The sequence below is a fragment of the Mesocricetus auratus genome, unplaced genomic scaffold (assembly GCF_017639785.1).
Source record: "Mesocricetus auratus isolate SY011 unplaced genomic scaffold, BCM_Maur_2.0 Super-Scaffold_100676, whole genome shotgun sequence".
NCBI classification, from domain to species: domain Eukaryota; kingdom Metazoa; phylum Chordata; class Mammalia; order Rodentia; family Cricetidae; genus Mesocricetus; species Mesocricetus auratus.
Window position 1 is genome coordinate 179,860,240 of NW_024429266.1, and position 17,729 is coordinate 179,877,968.

At 39.0% G+C, this 17,729-nt stretch overlaps 2 protein-coding genes across 15 annotated transcripts in view; one reads left to right on the forward strand and one right to left on the reverse strand.

Moving 5' to 3' along the window:
* Nucleotides 1–17,729, reverse strand: part of Erc1 (ELKS/RAB6-interacting/CAST family member 1) — a 294,181-nt gene that overhangs the window by 189,750 nt on the left and 86,702 nt on the right. For all 11 annotated transcript variants that reach the window (XM_040739043.1, XM_040739041.1, XM_040739040.1 and 8 more), the window contains 2 exons: nt 16,878–17,018; nt 11,430–11,623 (listed from right to left, as the gene is read on the reverse strand). In XM_040739043.1, coding sequence (XP_040594977.1) covers nt 11,430–11,623; nt 16,878–17,018 — 335 coding nt within the window. The remainder of the gene's footprint in view (nt 1–11,429; nt 11,624–16,877; nt 17,019–17,729) is intronic.
* On the forward strand, nt 107–15,606 carry LOC121137128. Of its 4 annotated transcripts, XM_040739051.1 has the most exons (5): nt 221–386; nt 4,803–4,909; nt 5,096–5,346; nt 9,811–9,877; nt 15,411–15,606. In XM_040739051.1, exons 1-4 carry the CDS (start codon nt 358–360, stop codon nt 9,820–9,822), a joined length of 399 nt encoding a protein of 132 aa, XP_040594985.1. In that variant the 5' UTR covers nt 221–357; the 3' UTR covers nt 9,823–9,877; nt 15,411–15,606. The 4 variants fall into 4 exon arrangements, with proteins under 4 accessions (XP_040594984.1, XP_040594983.1, XP_040594985.1 ...); XM_040739049.1 differs by lacking the exons at nt 221–386; nt 9,811–9,877; nt 15,411–15,606 and adding exons at nt 110–209; nt 2,669–2,769 and having other exon boundaries at nt 5,096–5,777; XM_040739050.1 differs by lacking the exons at nt 221–386; nt 9,811–9,877; nt 15,411–15,606 and adding an exon at nt 107–209 and having other exon boundaries at nt 5,096–5,777.

Here is a 17,729-nt window from a genome sequence, read left to right on the forward strand (position 1 = left end):
TCTTGACAGCAGGCTCTGTCTGAATCAAGGAGGCTAATCTGTAGATTTCCCTGCATTCTGCTGATTGGTAGAGCCCATGAAGACTATCAGGTGCCACAGCCAAAAGGGTAGCCCTTGAGAAATTCCAAAGCAGTTGGCAGAGTGGCAGTTGGTGGGCTGGGTCAAAGGCTCACAGTACAGCTGCACTACTGCAAAAAGTCAAGTACAAGGTATCGTGGAAATATTAGGCTAAAGTGGCAAAGGGACCCAGGCAGGAATCCCGTAAAAAAATGGTGCCCTCAACATGTGGCAAGAATTTCCACTTAAGTCTAACAAAAGCTTAAAAGGGATTTTAGAAACAAAATAACAGAGACAAGCATGGGTTCTTGGTGGCAGCATTTTCTCAGGTGGGCTTTGTTTTACTAGAGACAAGTATCTGTGGTAAACTTATGCCTGCCATGTTGGAAAGCCAGCCGCTTTAATTTTAACAATGTTGTTTAGCAGATAAAAGACACTTGGCCAGAAAAAAAGATTTACAGTAAAGTCAGATTCAGATGAAGTAAAACCTCTAAAAGGTCTACAGTGTGTTTAAAAATACACGTAGGCTTGGAGAGAGAGAAAAAAAAAAACAATATAGTGATAAAAGAAATAGAGAAGCTAGGCTATGGTGGCGCGCACCTTTAAACCCAGCACTCCAGAGGCAGAGGCAGGCAGATTATCACAGAGAAACCCTGTCTCAGAGAAAAAAATAAATAAATAAAATAAAATAATAGAGTAATAAAAAAGCCACATAAAGATTAAAAGAATACAAATAGGGTCTGGATACTGTATGATATCGTGCTGTCTTTGAATTATTTAATTGCTGTGGAAGGAGCAACAAATGCTAAAAGACAATTGATTATCAATGCTGCTGAATTAATCCAACATATATATTTTTAAAATGCTTTGACTTCTAAATTTAAGTATAAGGACAGGTTACTTGGGAAAAGAGTTTTTGCTTGTGTTTCCACAGAAAATGAAACGCTATAGATTCCTTCCAAACTTCTATGGTTTGATGACGCAAGACCCCCTGAAACAGTGTCCCAGGCAATCCAGCATCTAAAACAGCTGAGAGGATACAGCTGTGCAGACTAAAAAGCAAGGACTTAGCCAGGTTTCTCTGTTTTGTCATGACCCCCATGGTATGGACATCACCCCCAAAAGCAGTTTCAATGAACGCCCAAGTTCCCAAATATTGTTTATAAATTTTTGTTTTCATTTAAATGGGATTGGTTATAATGGTTAATGATCACAACCAATCTCTTTTTAAAGGTAAAAGGGAGATTATGGCATAAAAATGAATAATTTGTATTGGTAAGGATTTTCATTTATTGATACAAATTTAAGATCAATTTTGTGATATATATTTCTCTTCTTGTTTAGATATTGTGTTTGTATAACTCATTTAAAAATGTAACGTATATTTAAATACAGATTATAGATAGTTACCTATAATAGTAAAAACTTATAGTTAGGTTAGTCAGGTTTTCTAGATATACAGAGATGTAGTTGAGATGGATAGATATTCTTCAAACCTTTCAAAGACCTACAGAATATATGGCATTTTAAATGGCTTAGGGTTTTTCATGATAGTGAGACATAACTTCTCCTAGCACACCAATTACGTCCAAGAGGAAGATAGGCATCGAAGAAACTTGTTATGGAGTTTGCTTTCAACATGGCAAGATTAGCCATTTGGGCAAGACACTGCTCTTGTCTTTACTGTTTGAAAGACTGGACATGCAGAACCCACAGGAAAGTGACTGCTAAACTTGATGGGACAGTCTAAAGGATTCCTGCTTCACGGAAGATTCTGCCAGATATTCTACAGGACACACACACAAAAAAATGACTGACAAAGTGCCAATGCAGGCAGTTTAAAATTTCCTGCTTTGATGAGAAGTCTGCCAGACACACTGTCCTACAGGCTGAAGATGGATGCCCCAACGTTACAGAGGAACTGCGGATGACTGTCCAGGTAGTGAGATGTCTCTGTCAATTCTAGTGTTTATATATTATCCTTCTGTGGTCTTTGATGGAGTTGAAGACAGATAGTTACAATTATAGTTTTCCTTAGTTATGATAAAAGATAAGCTACATATAAGACTTTAGACTCACACAGAAAGATGATAGAATATTTTCTTTAAATCTTGCTAAAAATTAATGGACGAAATGTGGTAACTATAGTTCTTACTTGATAACTGTTTTATTATATATTGCTAAAAATTAATGGACGAAATGTGGTAACTATAGTTCTTACTTGATAACTGTTTTATTATATATTTTACTATGTCAAAGTTAAAACCCTTCTTTTATTTAGACAGAAAAGAGGAGATGATGGGGAAGTCCTTCTGTGTATAGGATTGTCTTATTGGTTGATGAATAAAACACTGTTGGCCAATAGAGAAGCAAGATAGGTGGGACTAGGAGTCAAGGAGGATTCTGGGAAATGTAGCCAAGAAGTAGATCACCATGTGATAGCGGGAGGACGAATGAGCTTGGCATTCTTGGTAAGATAAGAATTATAGAAATATATATTAGTAGTCATGGGTTAATACTTAAGATAGAACTAGCCAATGATAAGCCCTAGACATTGGCCAACAGCATTGTAACAAATAGAGTCTCTGTGTGTTATTTGGGGTTGACACAGCTCTGGGACCAGGCTGGCAAGAAGAATGCTCATTACAACAAGGAACTCTGAGATGTGACCCAGCAGCAGAACAACCTAACTACCAATAAATCACTTTAGAAGTAAGTCTTTTGAGCAGAATTAGGTCTCTGGTTGTTTTATCCAACATAATGTTTGTATTGATTATTTGAGAATCTCATATAATGCACCCTGATCATACTCACTTCCCAATCCTCCCAGGTCCACCCCCTCATCTTTGTGACTCCCCTTCCTCCAAAAGGAGGGGGAGAAGGAGGATGAGAAAGGGGGGAGGAGGAGGAGGAGGAGGAGGAGGAGGAGGAGGAGGAGGAGGAGGAGAAGAAGAAGAAGAAGAAGAAGAAGAAGAAGAAGAAGAAGAAGAAGAAGAAGAAGAAGAAGAAGAAGAAGAAGAAGAAGAAGAAGAAGAAGAAGAAATATATACTAAGTCCAATTTGTGCTGTCCATATACTCCCTGGATCACAGTCAAATGGTCAAATTCCCAGTGGCCAGCCCCTTAAAGAAAACTGGATTCCAGTATTCTTAACTAAAACACAAGAATAATTACACCAAGTCCATAAATGTCAGTTTAGAGTAAAGAACCTGGTACACAAGTGCTTACCCGAAGTCTTCATATTCCCTTGTCCTCATCTACTCCTTTTCCCCTTTGCCTGACCCATCAGCCAGTGCTGTGCCCATGAGTTCACTCTGGAGGCTACCTCTCCTGCTGCTTGTGCATGAACTGATCCAGTGCAGGCTGAACTTGAAAATCGGCAACACTCACACAGTGCCCATATACAGACTCTTAAATGGAAGGAAAACTACAAATCTGAATACTACAAAGCAACATGGTAATCTTCAAAGAGGAAGGACAATGATTTTTGGGTACAGAGTTTCAGTGTGAGAATATAAAATCATTTGGTAGATGAGTAGAGTTGATGGTCATGTATTTTTTAGTTTCTCAAGACAGGGTTTCTCTGTGGAACCACCCTGGCTGTCCTGGAACTTGCTCATGTAAACCAGGCTGGCCTCAAACTCACTAAGATCCACCTGCCTCTGCCTCCCAAGAGCTGAGATTAAAGGCATGTCCCACCACCTCCAGGCTCAACAATAGAATTTATACCAGGAATTTTTTTACCATAATAAAAACTTCAAAGCATCTATTAACTATTGCAAGCTTAAATGATTGGTCACCATTATATAAAAGAGTATGTGTAAGATAAAGTAGGACAAAGCATATTCTAGCACTCTAGGGGCTGAGGCAGAACAACATCAAATTCAAGGCTAGCCAGGGCTATACTATGAGATCTTGTTTTATTTCAAAATAAAAATAAAGAGCTGAGGGAGATTACTATCTAGCATGTGAGGTCCTGGGTTTGACCCCAGTAAAACACAAGTGCACAACCACACATGCCCACATACACAAACATATACACCACAGGAGGGGAGGGAAGATAGAGAAAAAGAGACACAAACACAAACACACACAAATTATCTTCCAAAACACGAATGCACAAATGGTACACCTAACCCACTAACACAAAGCTCACACTGTACCTACAGTCCATGAACTGCCACTGCTAATATTACTATAAAATTATGGGGGCAGCTGTACCTCAAGAGCTGTACACAGAACAGAGTGAAATAAGACATGTGTCCTGTGTGCTTAGCAGCTAGAAAGACAAGAATGTGGTATTTTCTTAAATCTTGGGAAATTTCCTGGGAAAGGGACAAAATATAAAGATTTTGATAATAAAACTAGAATAGACAGGCACAATGAGAAATGTTTATGTAAGTAAGGCCACATTATGCTGATACGCCATCCTGAATAATACAAGCTTGTAAATGCTGGCCTTATAGCCTCGAGCACTCCTTAATCTAGCATGAAAATGAGACATTATGTTTGTAATTTTTACACAGCAGGAATGCTTAGTGGTCAGGGGCCCTAGGGTAAACTGGAGAGATAAGAATCCACACTATGGGAAGGCAGTGACTGCTTGTGGAAAGGAGTTCAACTGGCAAGAATCTGAGAGATGCCAACTAATTTAAAACTTGAGCAAGGATTGGGCTTCGTGGAAATGGTTAGACTGTTCAGAACCCGTTCTCACTTTCTGACCCCCAACTTTGCTTCTCTTCCTAGGGTGCTGTCAAGAGCTCTGGTCTCTAGTTTCCTCAGTGTCCTAGAATCAGAAGACATGGAGTCTGCATTGATGATTGGAGCAATCCCTGTGCTGTACTCACTGGCAGGTGACCAATCTAGCTACTATGCTGGGCGGACACTGTGGTTAGGAATAATCTCAGTATACAGCATGGTGGTATATGTGGTCCGGCTGCCATGGCAACACATATCTGAAGATTTCAAGTGCCATGAAAATATCGCCTACTCTTGTATTATGGAGTGCTTTGAACAACTGTTTACCATTCCCGTTTCAGAAATGTGGAGCTACTTCTACTTCATCTTCATAACCTTGTTCTTCCTCATGGAATTCTTCATGGCTCAGATTCGGCATAAGCACACCAAGGTACAGGAGAAGTCCATGCAGGAAACAGACAACACTGAGGAAATGGAGAAGGGTATCATGGAGGCAATCAGGAAGCAGAGCCCCTCCCAGAAGACATCCTTCCAGAACTTCCACAAGGAAAGGGAACTGTTATATTTGAATCTGCTCCACTTCCTCCTGCAGGTCAGCATCCAGACTGTGTCTTTTTGCATGCTCACATTCAAACACCTGCCCATGATAAGCCAAAACAGCTTTTATTGTAGCACTAATGACTGCCCTGGCCCCTATCACTGCCTCATCTGGGAAGCCTTCGAGAAGCAGCTGTCCATCTATACCCTCAGCGCTTTTTCTGTCATAATCATCCTCCTAGGCACAGGCTCCTTTGTATATAGCATCTACCATCACTTGCTGATGGCCCGGTCAGTTTCCAAGGTCAGGATTTCTTGACATTTATGAGAAACAACACTTTTCCTTACTTTAAAGTCTTTTCTACCCCATACCAGATAATTTGGACTCTTCCAAATTTCATTTGGGGCAGGGCTCCTCTTGCTAACCTTCTTTGGATTTTGATTTGAAAACAATAAAAGTTTGCTGTTCTCCCTTTTCTGTTCTAAGACCAAGCTGGGATAATCTAATTCTGAAAAGATAACCAAAACAAACCATGCCTAACAACTGACTATCAGGCATTAGTACACAAAATTAGTACACACTCATTTCCTTGACGTTGTTACCTATAAGGTGACATCCTCACTTTTACCTGAGGCCTAGGAAGATAGGTGGCTAGTAAAGACCACCTTCAGACAGCAAGGGAAGCCAGTTTTACACTTAGGTCTCTCATCGCCCCACTGTGCTCTCCCCTCGAGTCATTTGCAATGTAGCTGAGAAGCAAAGCTTGTTTTTACTGTGAATTCTGCTGAAGAGAGCAGCAGGAAAAAAGTGATGGCACTGTGCAAGAATGTGGGGACACCCTTCTAAGGTCAGTTGTATATTCTTGCTCTCTGGTCAGACACAAAAGATCCAGAAAGCTAAATGCTAGTAAGGAGTACATAACCTGAAAGAGACCATCTGGGAAAAGCACCAAGGTGCAGGGTGAGCAGGGCATGTTGGACAAGATTTCTCATCAACTTTCAAGTCATATTCCATAACAGACAAGGCTGGCTCTACAGGGTGAACACTGCTTTCATATTCCTTAAAAGAGCAGGCCTACAGAGTGTACTTCGGGGGACCAGAGTGAAAGGAGCAGGGAAAGAGTAGAAGCAAGAAAATGGTCAGAAGAGACATTGGAATGAAACATATTCCCTTGCTAATACACCCTTTGGTTTAAGGGAGGATATGTTATTATGCCATACAAAGTTGCCTTGTGGTGATTTGCTCACAATGACAAACCCATTCCCTCATCATACTGGGCTCTTAATGTGGGCCAAGTAATGGCGCATGGATAATGTTGATGATCTGAAGAAGCAAACACTAGGGCAGGGGTTCTCAACCTTCCTAATGCTGCAACCCTTTAATAAAGTTCCTTATGTTGTGTTGACCCCAATCATAAAATCATTTCATTGCTACTTCATTGCTGTAATTTTGCTACTAATATGAATTGTAAGGTAAGTATCTATTATGCAGGATATCTGATATGTGACGTCCAAAGGCTGAGATCCACAGGTTGAGAACTACTGCACTAGAGGAAGAAGGCAATAAATATCAATAGAAAAAGAGGCAAAAGTGTATCCCCAAATTCACAAGCTGCCTAGCCCCAGAATAAGGTCAGAGGCATCTTCTTCAGGAAAGGGTCTCTTTCAATCAATATCCAGACTAAAACAAACAAACAAACATGTAGGAATTAAATCTATGTGAACTTGCTTGAGAGGTGGCTCAGAAGTTAAGAGCATTGGCTGCTCTTCCAGAAGAACTAGGTTCAATTTCCAGCACAAACATGGTGGATCACAACAATTTGTAACTCCAGTTCCAGGAGGTCTTCTGGCATCTGTAGGCACTGTACATGCAGTGCCCAGACATACATGCAGGCAAAACATATCAAAATAAAAATTTACACACAGAGAGATACATATGGACATTCTAAAAATAAAGAGACTGCTTTTGGATATACATATATATATATATATATATATCATATGATATATTATTTATGTGTGTGCTGGTACACAAGACCAGAGAAGGACATCAGGCATCCTGCTCTATCACTCGTCTTACTCCCTTGTACATGGCCTCTCATTGGATCTGGGGTTACTATTTTAGCTACACTGGCTGGGCAGCAAGCCCTATTCCCTGTGACCTTCCTGTCTCCATCTCCACAATGATGAGTTCTATGTGCACATATGGCTACACCTGATTTTTTTTTCCCCTACTGTGGATTGAGCTCAGGTCCTCACACTTACCCACTGAGTCATTTCCTGGGAACTGATAGAAGTAATTAAAACAGTACTGATATTGCTTATTATTCAAAAGTGATTCAGTACAGACAAGCCCCAATTATAGGATGGCCCCATATTGCTTCTACTTCTAGCCATTTCAATTATAATTTTTGTTATTGTCTGGTTTACTGTTTTGTTTGCTGGTTAGCCATTTGTAGTTTTGCTTAAGGGTCTCTTCTTTTTTCCCTGAGACAGGATTTCTCTGTGTCTTTGGAGGCTGTCCTGGCACTAGCTCTTGTAGACTAGGCTGGTCTCGAACTCACAGAAATGCACCTGCCTCTGCCTCCCGAGTGCTGGAATTAAAGGCCTGCGTCACCCCCTCCCTCCCAGCTTGTTTAAGGATCTTTTGATACTATGTTCTCTATGTAGCCTAGCTGGCATGGCACTCCCACTCCTCTTGCCTCAGCCAGTGCTGGGTTTATAAGCATGTATCAGCATGTCCTACTTCCATGCTTAAACAAGACAAAAACAACAATAAAAAGACACACGCACTTTACATTTGTTCAGTTTGTTTCTATTTATTTGGAGGAGGGATCTGGCTAAAACACTACAACATAAATATCAATCTGAACTTCAGAAATAATCTCTTTGGGTTCCAAGTTCTGTCTCTCTATAGTTTTTTTTCTCTTTTCTTAGTTTTATTTCATTTTGTTTCTTTAAAATAGTATATTTTGTGATATCTACAACAGTCAGTTGAGATTAAGTAAGAGTCTGCATCTTTATGCAGTAATGAGTCCTTACCTCAACTTCCAGTGTCAGGACAGACTCTAGAAAGTGAATGACTCAAGAATATAGTGTATGTTCTAGATTCCATGTCATTCAAGAGGAGCCTTGGCACTTTCCTAGAGAAAAGATAGCTAGCTTGTGGCCTACCAATCATTCCTAATTCCTCTCTTTTTGCAAGCAATAATAAATTATATAGTACTTTCAATTCATTTCATGTGGGTTTCAGAGTATCTATACTGGTTCTTCTGAGAGGTTCATACATAATGTTCTCTCTCAGGGACAGCACTATCTTTCTAGAGAAGACAGCACTAATAAATGCATAACCATTAGATGTAGAATTGTACCTTGATGAGCCAGGAGGGCTGAGTAGTGACTTTGATCCTGCCAGTTTTGTCTTGTTTTCCTACTGGTAAGATAAAAGGATTAGACTATCTGGAAGATGCTATAGAGATGCAGGGCAAGACCTAAGCCTAGGTCACCAGTCAAGTGATCTTCTGATCCAGCCCTTCCCTGGTCTTATGATGAAAGGCACAAAAACGTGAACAACAAAGATTCAAGGCGCCATGAGCAAAAGCAGTGTTCCTCTAGCTCTAATCCTCATTCTTTTTCTTGCCAGCTGTGAGCAGAGATAGAGGTCTACCTAGACTATAATTTTCTCTGTGCTTTTCTTGTCTCTGTCACCACAGGATATTGGTTTTACTTTAAGCTGAGACAAGGTAGCCAGAGTAGTTCTATGCATCATGCATGAACATGAGACTATCCAAGAGAAAGAGGGGGCCACCTTTCTTCTTGCTAGTCTTTTTCCATAGGAAAAGCATTCCCCACAGCCCCCTGCTCTTTCTCTCAAATCACGATGCATACTTAGTTACCAGAAACAAATAAAATGATTTCCTAAACAAAACAGAATCAACTCCAAGAGCAGCAATATTGGAACATAAACTGGGGAGATAGTAGAAAAAAATTAATTTCAATTAACACAGTGCTGTAAAGCAAAATATGACACACGGCACAGGAGACAATGGCCCAAGGTACTAGCAACACATGAGTATTTAGTGACTAAAAGGACAGGCAAAACCAATTCTACTAAAATTGATTTCTATCATTTTTCCCTCAGCATTAAACATCAGAAAAGTCTGTTCATTATGAATCCATATGAAAATTCATGCCAAGTGTAGAGGATACAACTTCAGTTACAATATTCAGTTATGTAGTTATGCTGGTAATTTTTTTCTAATGTGACACAAACTAGAGTTATCTGGAAAGAGAGAATGTCGACTGAAGAATTGCCTCCATCAGCTCTGCATGTAGACATGTTTGTGGGGGCACTTTCTTGATTAATGATTGATATGTGAGAACTCAGCACACTATGGGCTAGGGCCAGCCCCACACAGGTGGTCCTGGATTGTACACAAATGGAAACTGGGTGAACCACCCAAAAGTGAGCCAGTAAGTAGTGCTCCTCCATGACCTCTGCTTTGGTTTCTGCCTCCAGATTTCTGCTTGAGTGCCTGCCCTGGCTTCCCTCAATGATGAACTGATCCACCAAAGTACAGATTAAAGTAAGTGTATACACACAAACATGCTGTGGAAGGGGAGACATGCAAAGATCAAGATAAATGAAAATGCACACAATCTACATTCTTGGAAGGTCTGATAATTTTGAAATCTAGATTTAAAGAATCTTATCAAAGGGGCTGGAGTGATGACTCAGTGGCTAAAAACAATGGCTGCTCTTCCAGAAGACCCAGCTTAGATTCCCAGCACTCACATGGTGGCTCAAAATCATTTGTAACTCAGATTTCAGGGGATCCAACAACCTCTTGTAACCTCCAAAGGCACCAGGCATGCATGTGGTGCACACACATACATGTAGACAAAACACTCATGTACATAAAAAATACATAAATAATCAAGAACTATAGAATATACAGAGACTTAATAACAAACTAAAGAGATATACAGGCAAGAATGAGACCCTATTATTTGCATTCTTGGTTCACTGAAGGAATCAAGTATATAGAATAGGAGAAACTTAAAAGGAAAATATCAAGCCTACTATTAACTCCCAAAATTTAAATCTTAGTAAACAATTTAAAGGTGATGTCTGCTACTCCCTAGCTTTGAAGAAAATGAAAATAAATTATTCCTAAATCAGCAGGGCGGTGGTGGCGCATGCCTTTAATCTCAGCATTCGGGAGGCAAAGGCAGGTGGATCTCTGTGAGTTCGAGACCAAGCCTGGTCTACTGAGCGAGTTCCAGGTCAGGCTCCAAAACAATACAGAGAAACCCTGTTTTGAAAAACAAACAAACAAACAAAAATATTCCTAAATCAAGTTTCTAGAGATCTATGTAAATTAGTGACTTCATCCAGTCACTATTAATCTTTGTAGGTGTCAAGAAGAATATGAAGTTCTACTAGAAAAGGGGTTTATGTGTGCCTGTAACATTAAGTTAACTAGACCATTTAAATGGAGATGGTAATAATAGACAATATACTTGGTCTTCAGTATAAAAGACAAAACATATTCCAAGACAACTATCTATCAGGCAGGATCTGTTCAAATACAACCCACTGTGAAGATTTCAAAATTCAAACCTGATAGGAATCACCTATGAGTCTCATACATTATTATCACCATCATGTCCCTCCTAATTTGTGAACTGATATAATCAAATCATTTGCTTTCCAGCACTCTAAATTATACATTCTAAAAACCCACAGCCCAGAAGAGCCATCAGTTCAGCAACAGAGCTCTAAGCCTAGAGTAAGATATCAACTTCTTATACTTGAGGATCATTCACTTGTTATACAGAGCAATGATAAAACAAGGATCTCTTTATACTCTCTTGAATATCTAGGAGAGATAGCCCCTATCCAATGATATTTTCTCTTGTCAGTGGTGCTCACTGTATCTCCATTTTATGGCATCTTTTAGGGACCCTAACAAAAAAATGTACACTGACTTAGAACAATAAGCAGATAATAAAGTACTAAAAAGCACTGAAAAACCTAATTCAGGGGTAGATGAAAACACCATTTCATCAAAAATTTTAAAACCATACCTTAATTTTTCTGCCCCAGTGATTCTCACTTAACTTCCCTTCTCTTACCTCTCTAACTCAGCTATTTTCTTATCTTTGTCGTTCTTCTCATTTTCCACTTCTTTCAAGATTTCCAAGAGGCGGTCAACTTCTGTCTGGGCCTTGCTGGATTCATCTTTGTACCTGGAAATCTCTCTCTCCAAGTGCTGTATTCGGTCACTCATCTCTGGACTGGCTCTGGCTTCCAATGTTGCTTCATGAGCCTACCAAAAAAAATTTTTTTTCAAATTCTCATTTTCCAAGTCTAGCCAATACAGGTATAGTGGCAGTTAGCAAACCACCCCCAAAGAACTATTTATATTTCAGTGTAAATAGAGTGCTATCAACTATTTAAATGGCTAATCTTCAATTTCTAATGGCCTTTCTCTGCTTAAGGATTACATAAGGAAAAGATTATTAATAAACAGAAAATTATTTTAGTTTACAAATTGATTTCTTTTAAAAAACTATTTTATCTTTGAGTATTTATTATGAGGTCAAAACTCATCATAACCAATTGATGCTTCAGAGTTGAATGAGATTAATGAAGACAGCATTGGAGGGCTATAAATTCTGATCATATTCCTGTATATCAATGCTGAGACTTAGCTCCTTGGGCTTAACCAAATTTCCTTCTCCTATATGTGGCTTTGCCAAATGTATAAATTGTATGGCCTACAACATTTAGAATCATACAGATACAATTGTATGCTGTGCAAATGGAACTGGATTAAGAAAATAGCTGCTCTCAACTGGGCACAATTCCAGCACCTGGGAGGCAGAGGCAGGTAGATCTCTGTAAGTTCAAAGTCAGTGTGGTCCACATAGTGAGTTCTAGGACAGCCAGAATTACATAGTGAGACAGAGACAGAAAGAGACGGAGAAAGAGAGAGAGAGAGAGAGAGAGAGGCTACTCTTAAGTATATTTTGCTCAAGTAAAAGTTCAGAATTTTACAAGATGACCTGGGACTGACAAATGAAGTTAGGAAGCAAGACCTACTCTAAGAACTAAGAAAAGGCATATTGTTCAGGTTTCTGTTGTAAAAGGCACCCAATAAAGGCAATACATTTTAAAGAATACTTGAAATATCTTAATTGACAATTAATTTTCAAATTACTCATTGCATTAATTTTCATTGTTATTTTAACAGAATACTGGAAAAAATTAAAGGAAAGCAGAATTGTATTGGCTTGTGGTTTAAGGGTAAAATCTATCACAAAGAAAGAATAGCTGTTGGGGTTCCATCGATGGTGCTTGGAGCAGGAAGTATACAGCATGACCTGGGACATGTTGGGGGCAGATGGGAAGCAGAGAGCTCAGTTACAAGCATAACCTGGCTAAAACCTAAAAACCCAGACTTCACTTCCAAAAGGTCCTGTAACTGCCAAAACAATACCAGCATCTGAGGATCAAGTTTCAAATGGCTCACAGCAAACCAAAATATTCCTTCTCCCAAATTTCTAAAGCCACATGTATATAAGGATAAAGACTAAGACATTGCATTTTTTCTTATTCAATAAGCAGAAAAATATATTACATCTCAAATTATTTCAAAAATATTAAAGGAGGAGAATTCTTCAGAAAATACTTTAGGAAAACATGACACAAAGTAGCATAAATAAATGAGAAAAGTTTGTATAAATTAAGTTAAATCTTTTATGAAAGTATTATCTATAATTTTGAGAGTGAGTGTGACACCAAGTTCATTTGTTTAAGTTTCCATTTCCAGTGGCGGGCAAAAATTTACTCTCTTCAACACTTACTACCCTAACCCTTTACTTGAGAAGTAACTATTCAAGGTTAGAAAACAAACAGAGACCACTGTTCTTCAACTGTCTGAATTATTTTGTTTCTCATCGTTTTGTCAGTTTTGGAGTTGAAACAGGAGGGGAATTCCTGTGTTGATCATTCTCTCATGGATAGGAGAAAATCAGTGACTCCTAATACAGTGTCTAACAGCAAGGAAGAGATCATGAAGTATTTCACAGAATGTTCACCATATGTATAAATCAAGAGGAAGTCAAAGAGAAACTGAAGACTCAAACATGAGCAGGAATAAATAGACATCCCCACTACACACTCACACACACACACACAGAGAGAGAGAGAGAGAGAGAGAGAGAGAGAGAGAGAGAGAGAGAGAGAGAGAGAGAGAGAGAGAGAGAGAGAGAGAGAGAGAGAGAGAGAGAGAGAGAGAGAGAGAGAGAGAGAGAGAGAGAGAGAGAGAGAGAGAGAGAGAGAGAGAGAGAGAGAGAATAGGAAATAGGAAACAGAAAGAGGTTTGGGGTAGGAGCAACAAAAAGACAAATAAACAAGTATCAACGACAGCTTCGAATCAATGCCATGGAAATAAATCTATAGAGTTAATTATAAGTAATGCTTATGCTATAAATGTGAAAGTATAAATACTAGTGGCCTAGGGTTCATACATTTGAGGGCATCTAACTTTGAGGTCACCAATTAGTTAAATGTCACTTCCATGGAGGGGTCTTATATACCCTAGACCCTGTTATTTACTGTACTTTGCTGGCTACCGTAACTTTTTAAAAATCATATAAACTCAAAAAGAGTGAGATTTATCAAGTCAGTGTTACAAACATTTATTTAAAACAGCTTTACAGCTGAGCATGGTAGCATATATCCCAGTGCTTGAGAGGCAGAAGTAGGTAGAACGTTGAGAGTTCCAATCCAACCTGATCTACATAGCAAATTGTAGGACAGTAAGGGCTATATAATGGGATTATGTCTAAAAATAAGTGAATTAATTAGTTAACTTTGCAAATAGACTAGAATATTTAATTCAGGGTGTAAACCTCAGGCATGAAAACACACATTTGTAATCCCAACACTATGAAGGCAGAGGTACAGGTAAAGAGACAAGTTACTGGCCAGCAAAGGATACAGAGATTCCCCCCCTATCTCAATAAATAAAACAACAAAAGGAAATAAACAAACACAAAAAACTGTGAACAAAGAGAAATCATCTCAATAGATAAAGAATAGTCTTCTGATCCAACATCCCTATAATAAAAACTCCTCCTTGATAGACTAGGCATGGGAAGTACCTATCTTAACATAGTATGAGCTATTACATATGACTAATGTAAACAACATGATCCTACATGGAGAAAAACTCAAAATATTCTTGCTAAAAATAAGGAATAAAACAAGGGTGTTCACTCTGTATTACAATTCAACATAGTACTAAGTCCTAGAAATAGCAGTAAGACAAAAGAAAGATGTAATGCCAATACAAAGAAATCAAACTGGAACTGAGCTGGAAGTGTCCTCTCTGCTAGCCAGCTTTCATAGTATAAGAGTGCACTGCAGGCTAGTAAGACATAAAAAGGCATCAATAGTATTATCCGGCTGAGAACCCTATGAACTGCAATACAAACTTTCCAGGCAATGCCCCTGGTGCAATAGTGGCACTATTGCTTTGGTGGAAACCAAGCACTCTCTGATTAGTTTTGAAGCCCACTTCATGAAAAGTATTTCATGCCTGATGCTATAAACACAGCTAAAGAACCCAGGGATAACTAGGAATGTCTTATACCCAAGGTGTAACTTAATACTGTTGTTTAGCTAATTTGACATAATACCAAGCTGCCTTCTAAAAACTTCTAATTATATTCACATATAAATATTACTCTGTCTTTTTTTTGGGGGGGGGACAGGGTTTCTTTGTGTAACAGCTCTGGTTGACCCAGAACTCCCTTTCTACACAAAGATGACATTGAACTCTCAGTCTTAATCAAAGAAACTTCTCTTTGAGACAAAAGGCGGAAAAATGCAAAAGACTCATTCATGGTTGCTCAAGATACTAAGAAAAAAGTGATGGTTGAGTGCTCAACCCTCAAGGGGACACTCATACCACCTCCTCTCACATTCAGGCAACATTACAGAAGAGCAAATGTGAAGAATGCAAGGGCTGGGACATACGGAGTAAAACTATAAAATGTTATCTTGTGGACATGATATAACCAATGCAATTATGATCTCTTTTGCAGTGGCTTCCAGCAGTTGGGCCTCCTTGAGATTAGCCTACTGTCAAGTCAATCATGGATTACGGAGGGGGCCTATGTGGCCCTGCCCCATCCTGATGAACTATGATCTACTGATGGATTCCAAGTGTTGGCCAACATTGTGATCAGCACTGATGAGATCAACATGTTCCAATGAATAATACAAAACCATGATCATACAGCCCAGTGTGCTGCTTTGTTTTCTATCAGCTTGACACAAGTTAGAATCATCTGGGAAGAAAGAATCTCAATTGAGAAATTGCCTTCATAAGACTACCTGTAGTCTGTGGGGTGTTTACTTAACTAAGTATTGATGTGACAGGGCTCAGCCCATGTGGGCAATGTCACCCCTTGGCAGATGGTCCTCAGCTGTATAGTAAACTATGGAGATTAACCATGCTTCCATGGTCTCTTCATCAGTTCCTGCCTCAATTCTTGCCCTCATTTCCCTTCATGATGGACCATAAGCAATAAGAAATAAAACCTTACCTCTTCCTGTTGCTTGTGGTCAAGGGGTTTATCACAGAAATGGAAAGTAAACTAAGCCATCAGCTCTAAACACAGTGTGTTAAAACAAAACAAAAAATTCATGTGAGAAAGGGACATAGGGATGGAAAGGAGAGAGAAGGTGACATTAATCAATATGTACAGTATATGAGAATGTCAAAATAACTAGAAAGAAAATACACAGACTAAGCACAGACTTCAAAGAAGATTCTAGTGAAAGGCCAGGATGTTAATGCACTTGCAAAATCCTAGACTAAACTGGGATGAATAGAAGCTATAGCATGGTAAAAGCAAAAGGAAAGAGATAAACAAAGAGCAGTCTGCAGGAATCTTCCATAAGCTGTCTCTCAGAGATGAAAGTCTTCCTCCTCCCAAACTCATGAGTTGAAGGCTTGATTTGCCAATGAGATATTCAGAACTAGGGTGATTGGGAAGTGAGTGGGTATGTCAGGAAGGCTCTGACCTAATCTGTGGGTTAATCATAGTATCATAATGTGATAGCATTACTGAGAGACTGACACTCAGGATCTCAGTAGAGGAAGCAGGCCACCAGGGACATGACCTTAAAGGAACACTGTCCTCACTCCTCTCTGCTTTTCTGGTGATTGTGATGTTGTGCGTCACTAAAAACTAAAGGCAATGGGATGATCCAACCATGGACTATAACTTCTCAAACTGTAAATCCAAATAAATCTTTCCTACTTTTATGTTGTGTATCTTAAGGTGTTTGGTCACAGCTACAAAACCAAACATAACTCTAACCACTAAAAAAATGAAAATAACTGTAAAATTTGTATTGTTACTTCGATCCTTGGGAGGGAGGGAGGGAGGGAGGGAGGGAGGGAGGGAGGGAGGGAGGGAGGGAGGGAGGGAGGGAGGGAGGGAGGGAGGAAGGAAGGGAATCCTTAAGTAAAGAAAAGTGAGAATAGGAACTCCCTCTTGGACCTTCTTCAGCTGTGATTCCATTTTCAGGCACTCTTCCTTCTTTTGCTCAAGAGCAATTTCTAGTGTCTTGAGCCGTGAGTCCTTTTTCAGTCCTGAGGAAGCCAGGGAAGAAGCATGCTCTTTGAGATCCAGAAGAGAAGCCTAAAAGCAGCAAGACATATTTAGATAAATACAGTGAAATAAAATGTAGATTTAATTTTTCAAATTTTTATTCATAGTGTCTGGAAGTTTCCATTTCAAGAACATCCATGAAGTATAAAATGGTATTAGCTTTAGCTTCCAGATGTTAATTAAAATAAGCTTGATCCTCAGGACTAAATGAGCACTGACGTACAGAGTCAAAAAATGACTGGGGTTACAGATCAGGTAAAAAGCTTTCCTGTCATGCATCAAGCCCTAGGTTAAATTTCCAGTAACACATAAATCAGACACAGAACACATTTATAATTTCAGTACTCTGGAGATGAAGGCAAGAGGATCAGAATTTGAAGGCCAGCCTGAGATAGAGAGGACCCTGTCTCAAAACAGACAAGTTCTAACCTAATGTACTTATTCTCACAAAATAAAAGGAACTGTCTTTCAGTAGCCAAACTTAGTAACTACATTAACTTGAATGTGGATTTTTCCCCTCTTTTAGCAGGAAGTTCTTACAGAACTTACTTCTAGAAATTTTCCTAAAGTTATTAGACAAACCTACTGGATCACTCATTGCATAGCATTCAACTTTTTAGCTAAGTTATACTAACAGGATTATTAAAAAATAAGATCAAAATTCATGAAATCACATACATTATAGTTGATTATGTTTCTAATAGTGGTTATAATTACATTTCCTCCTTTTTTGTGTCACTT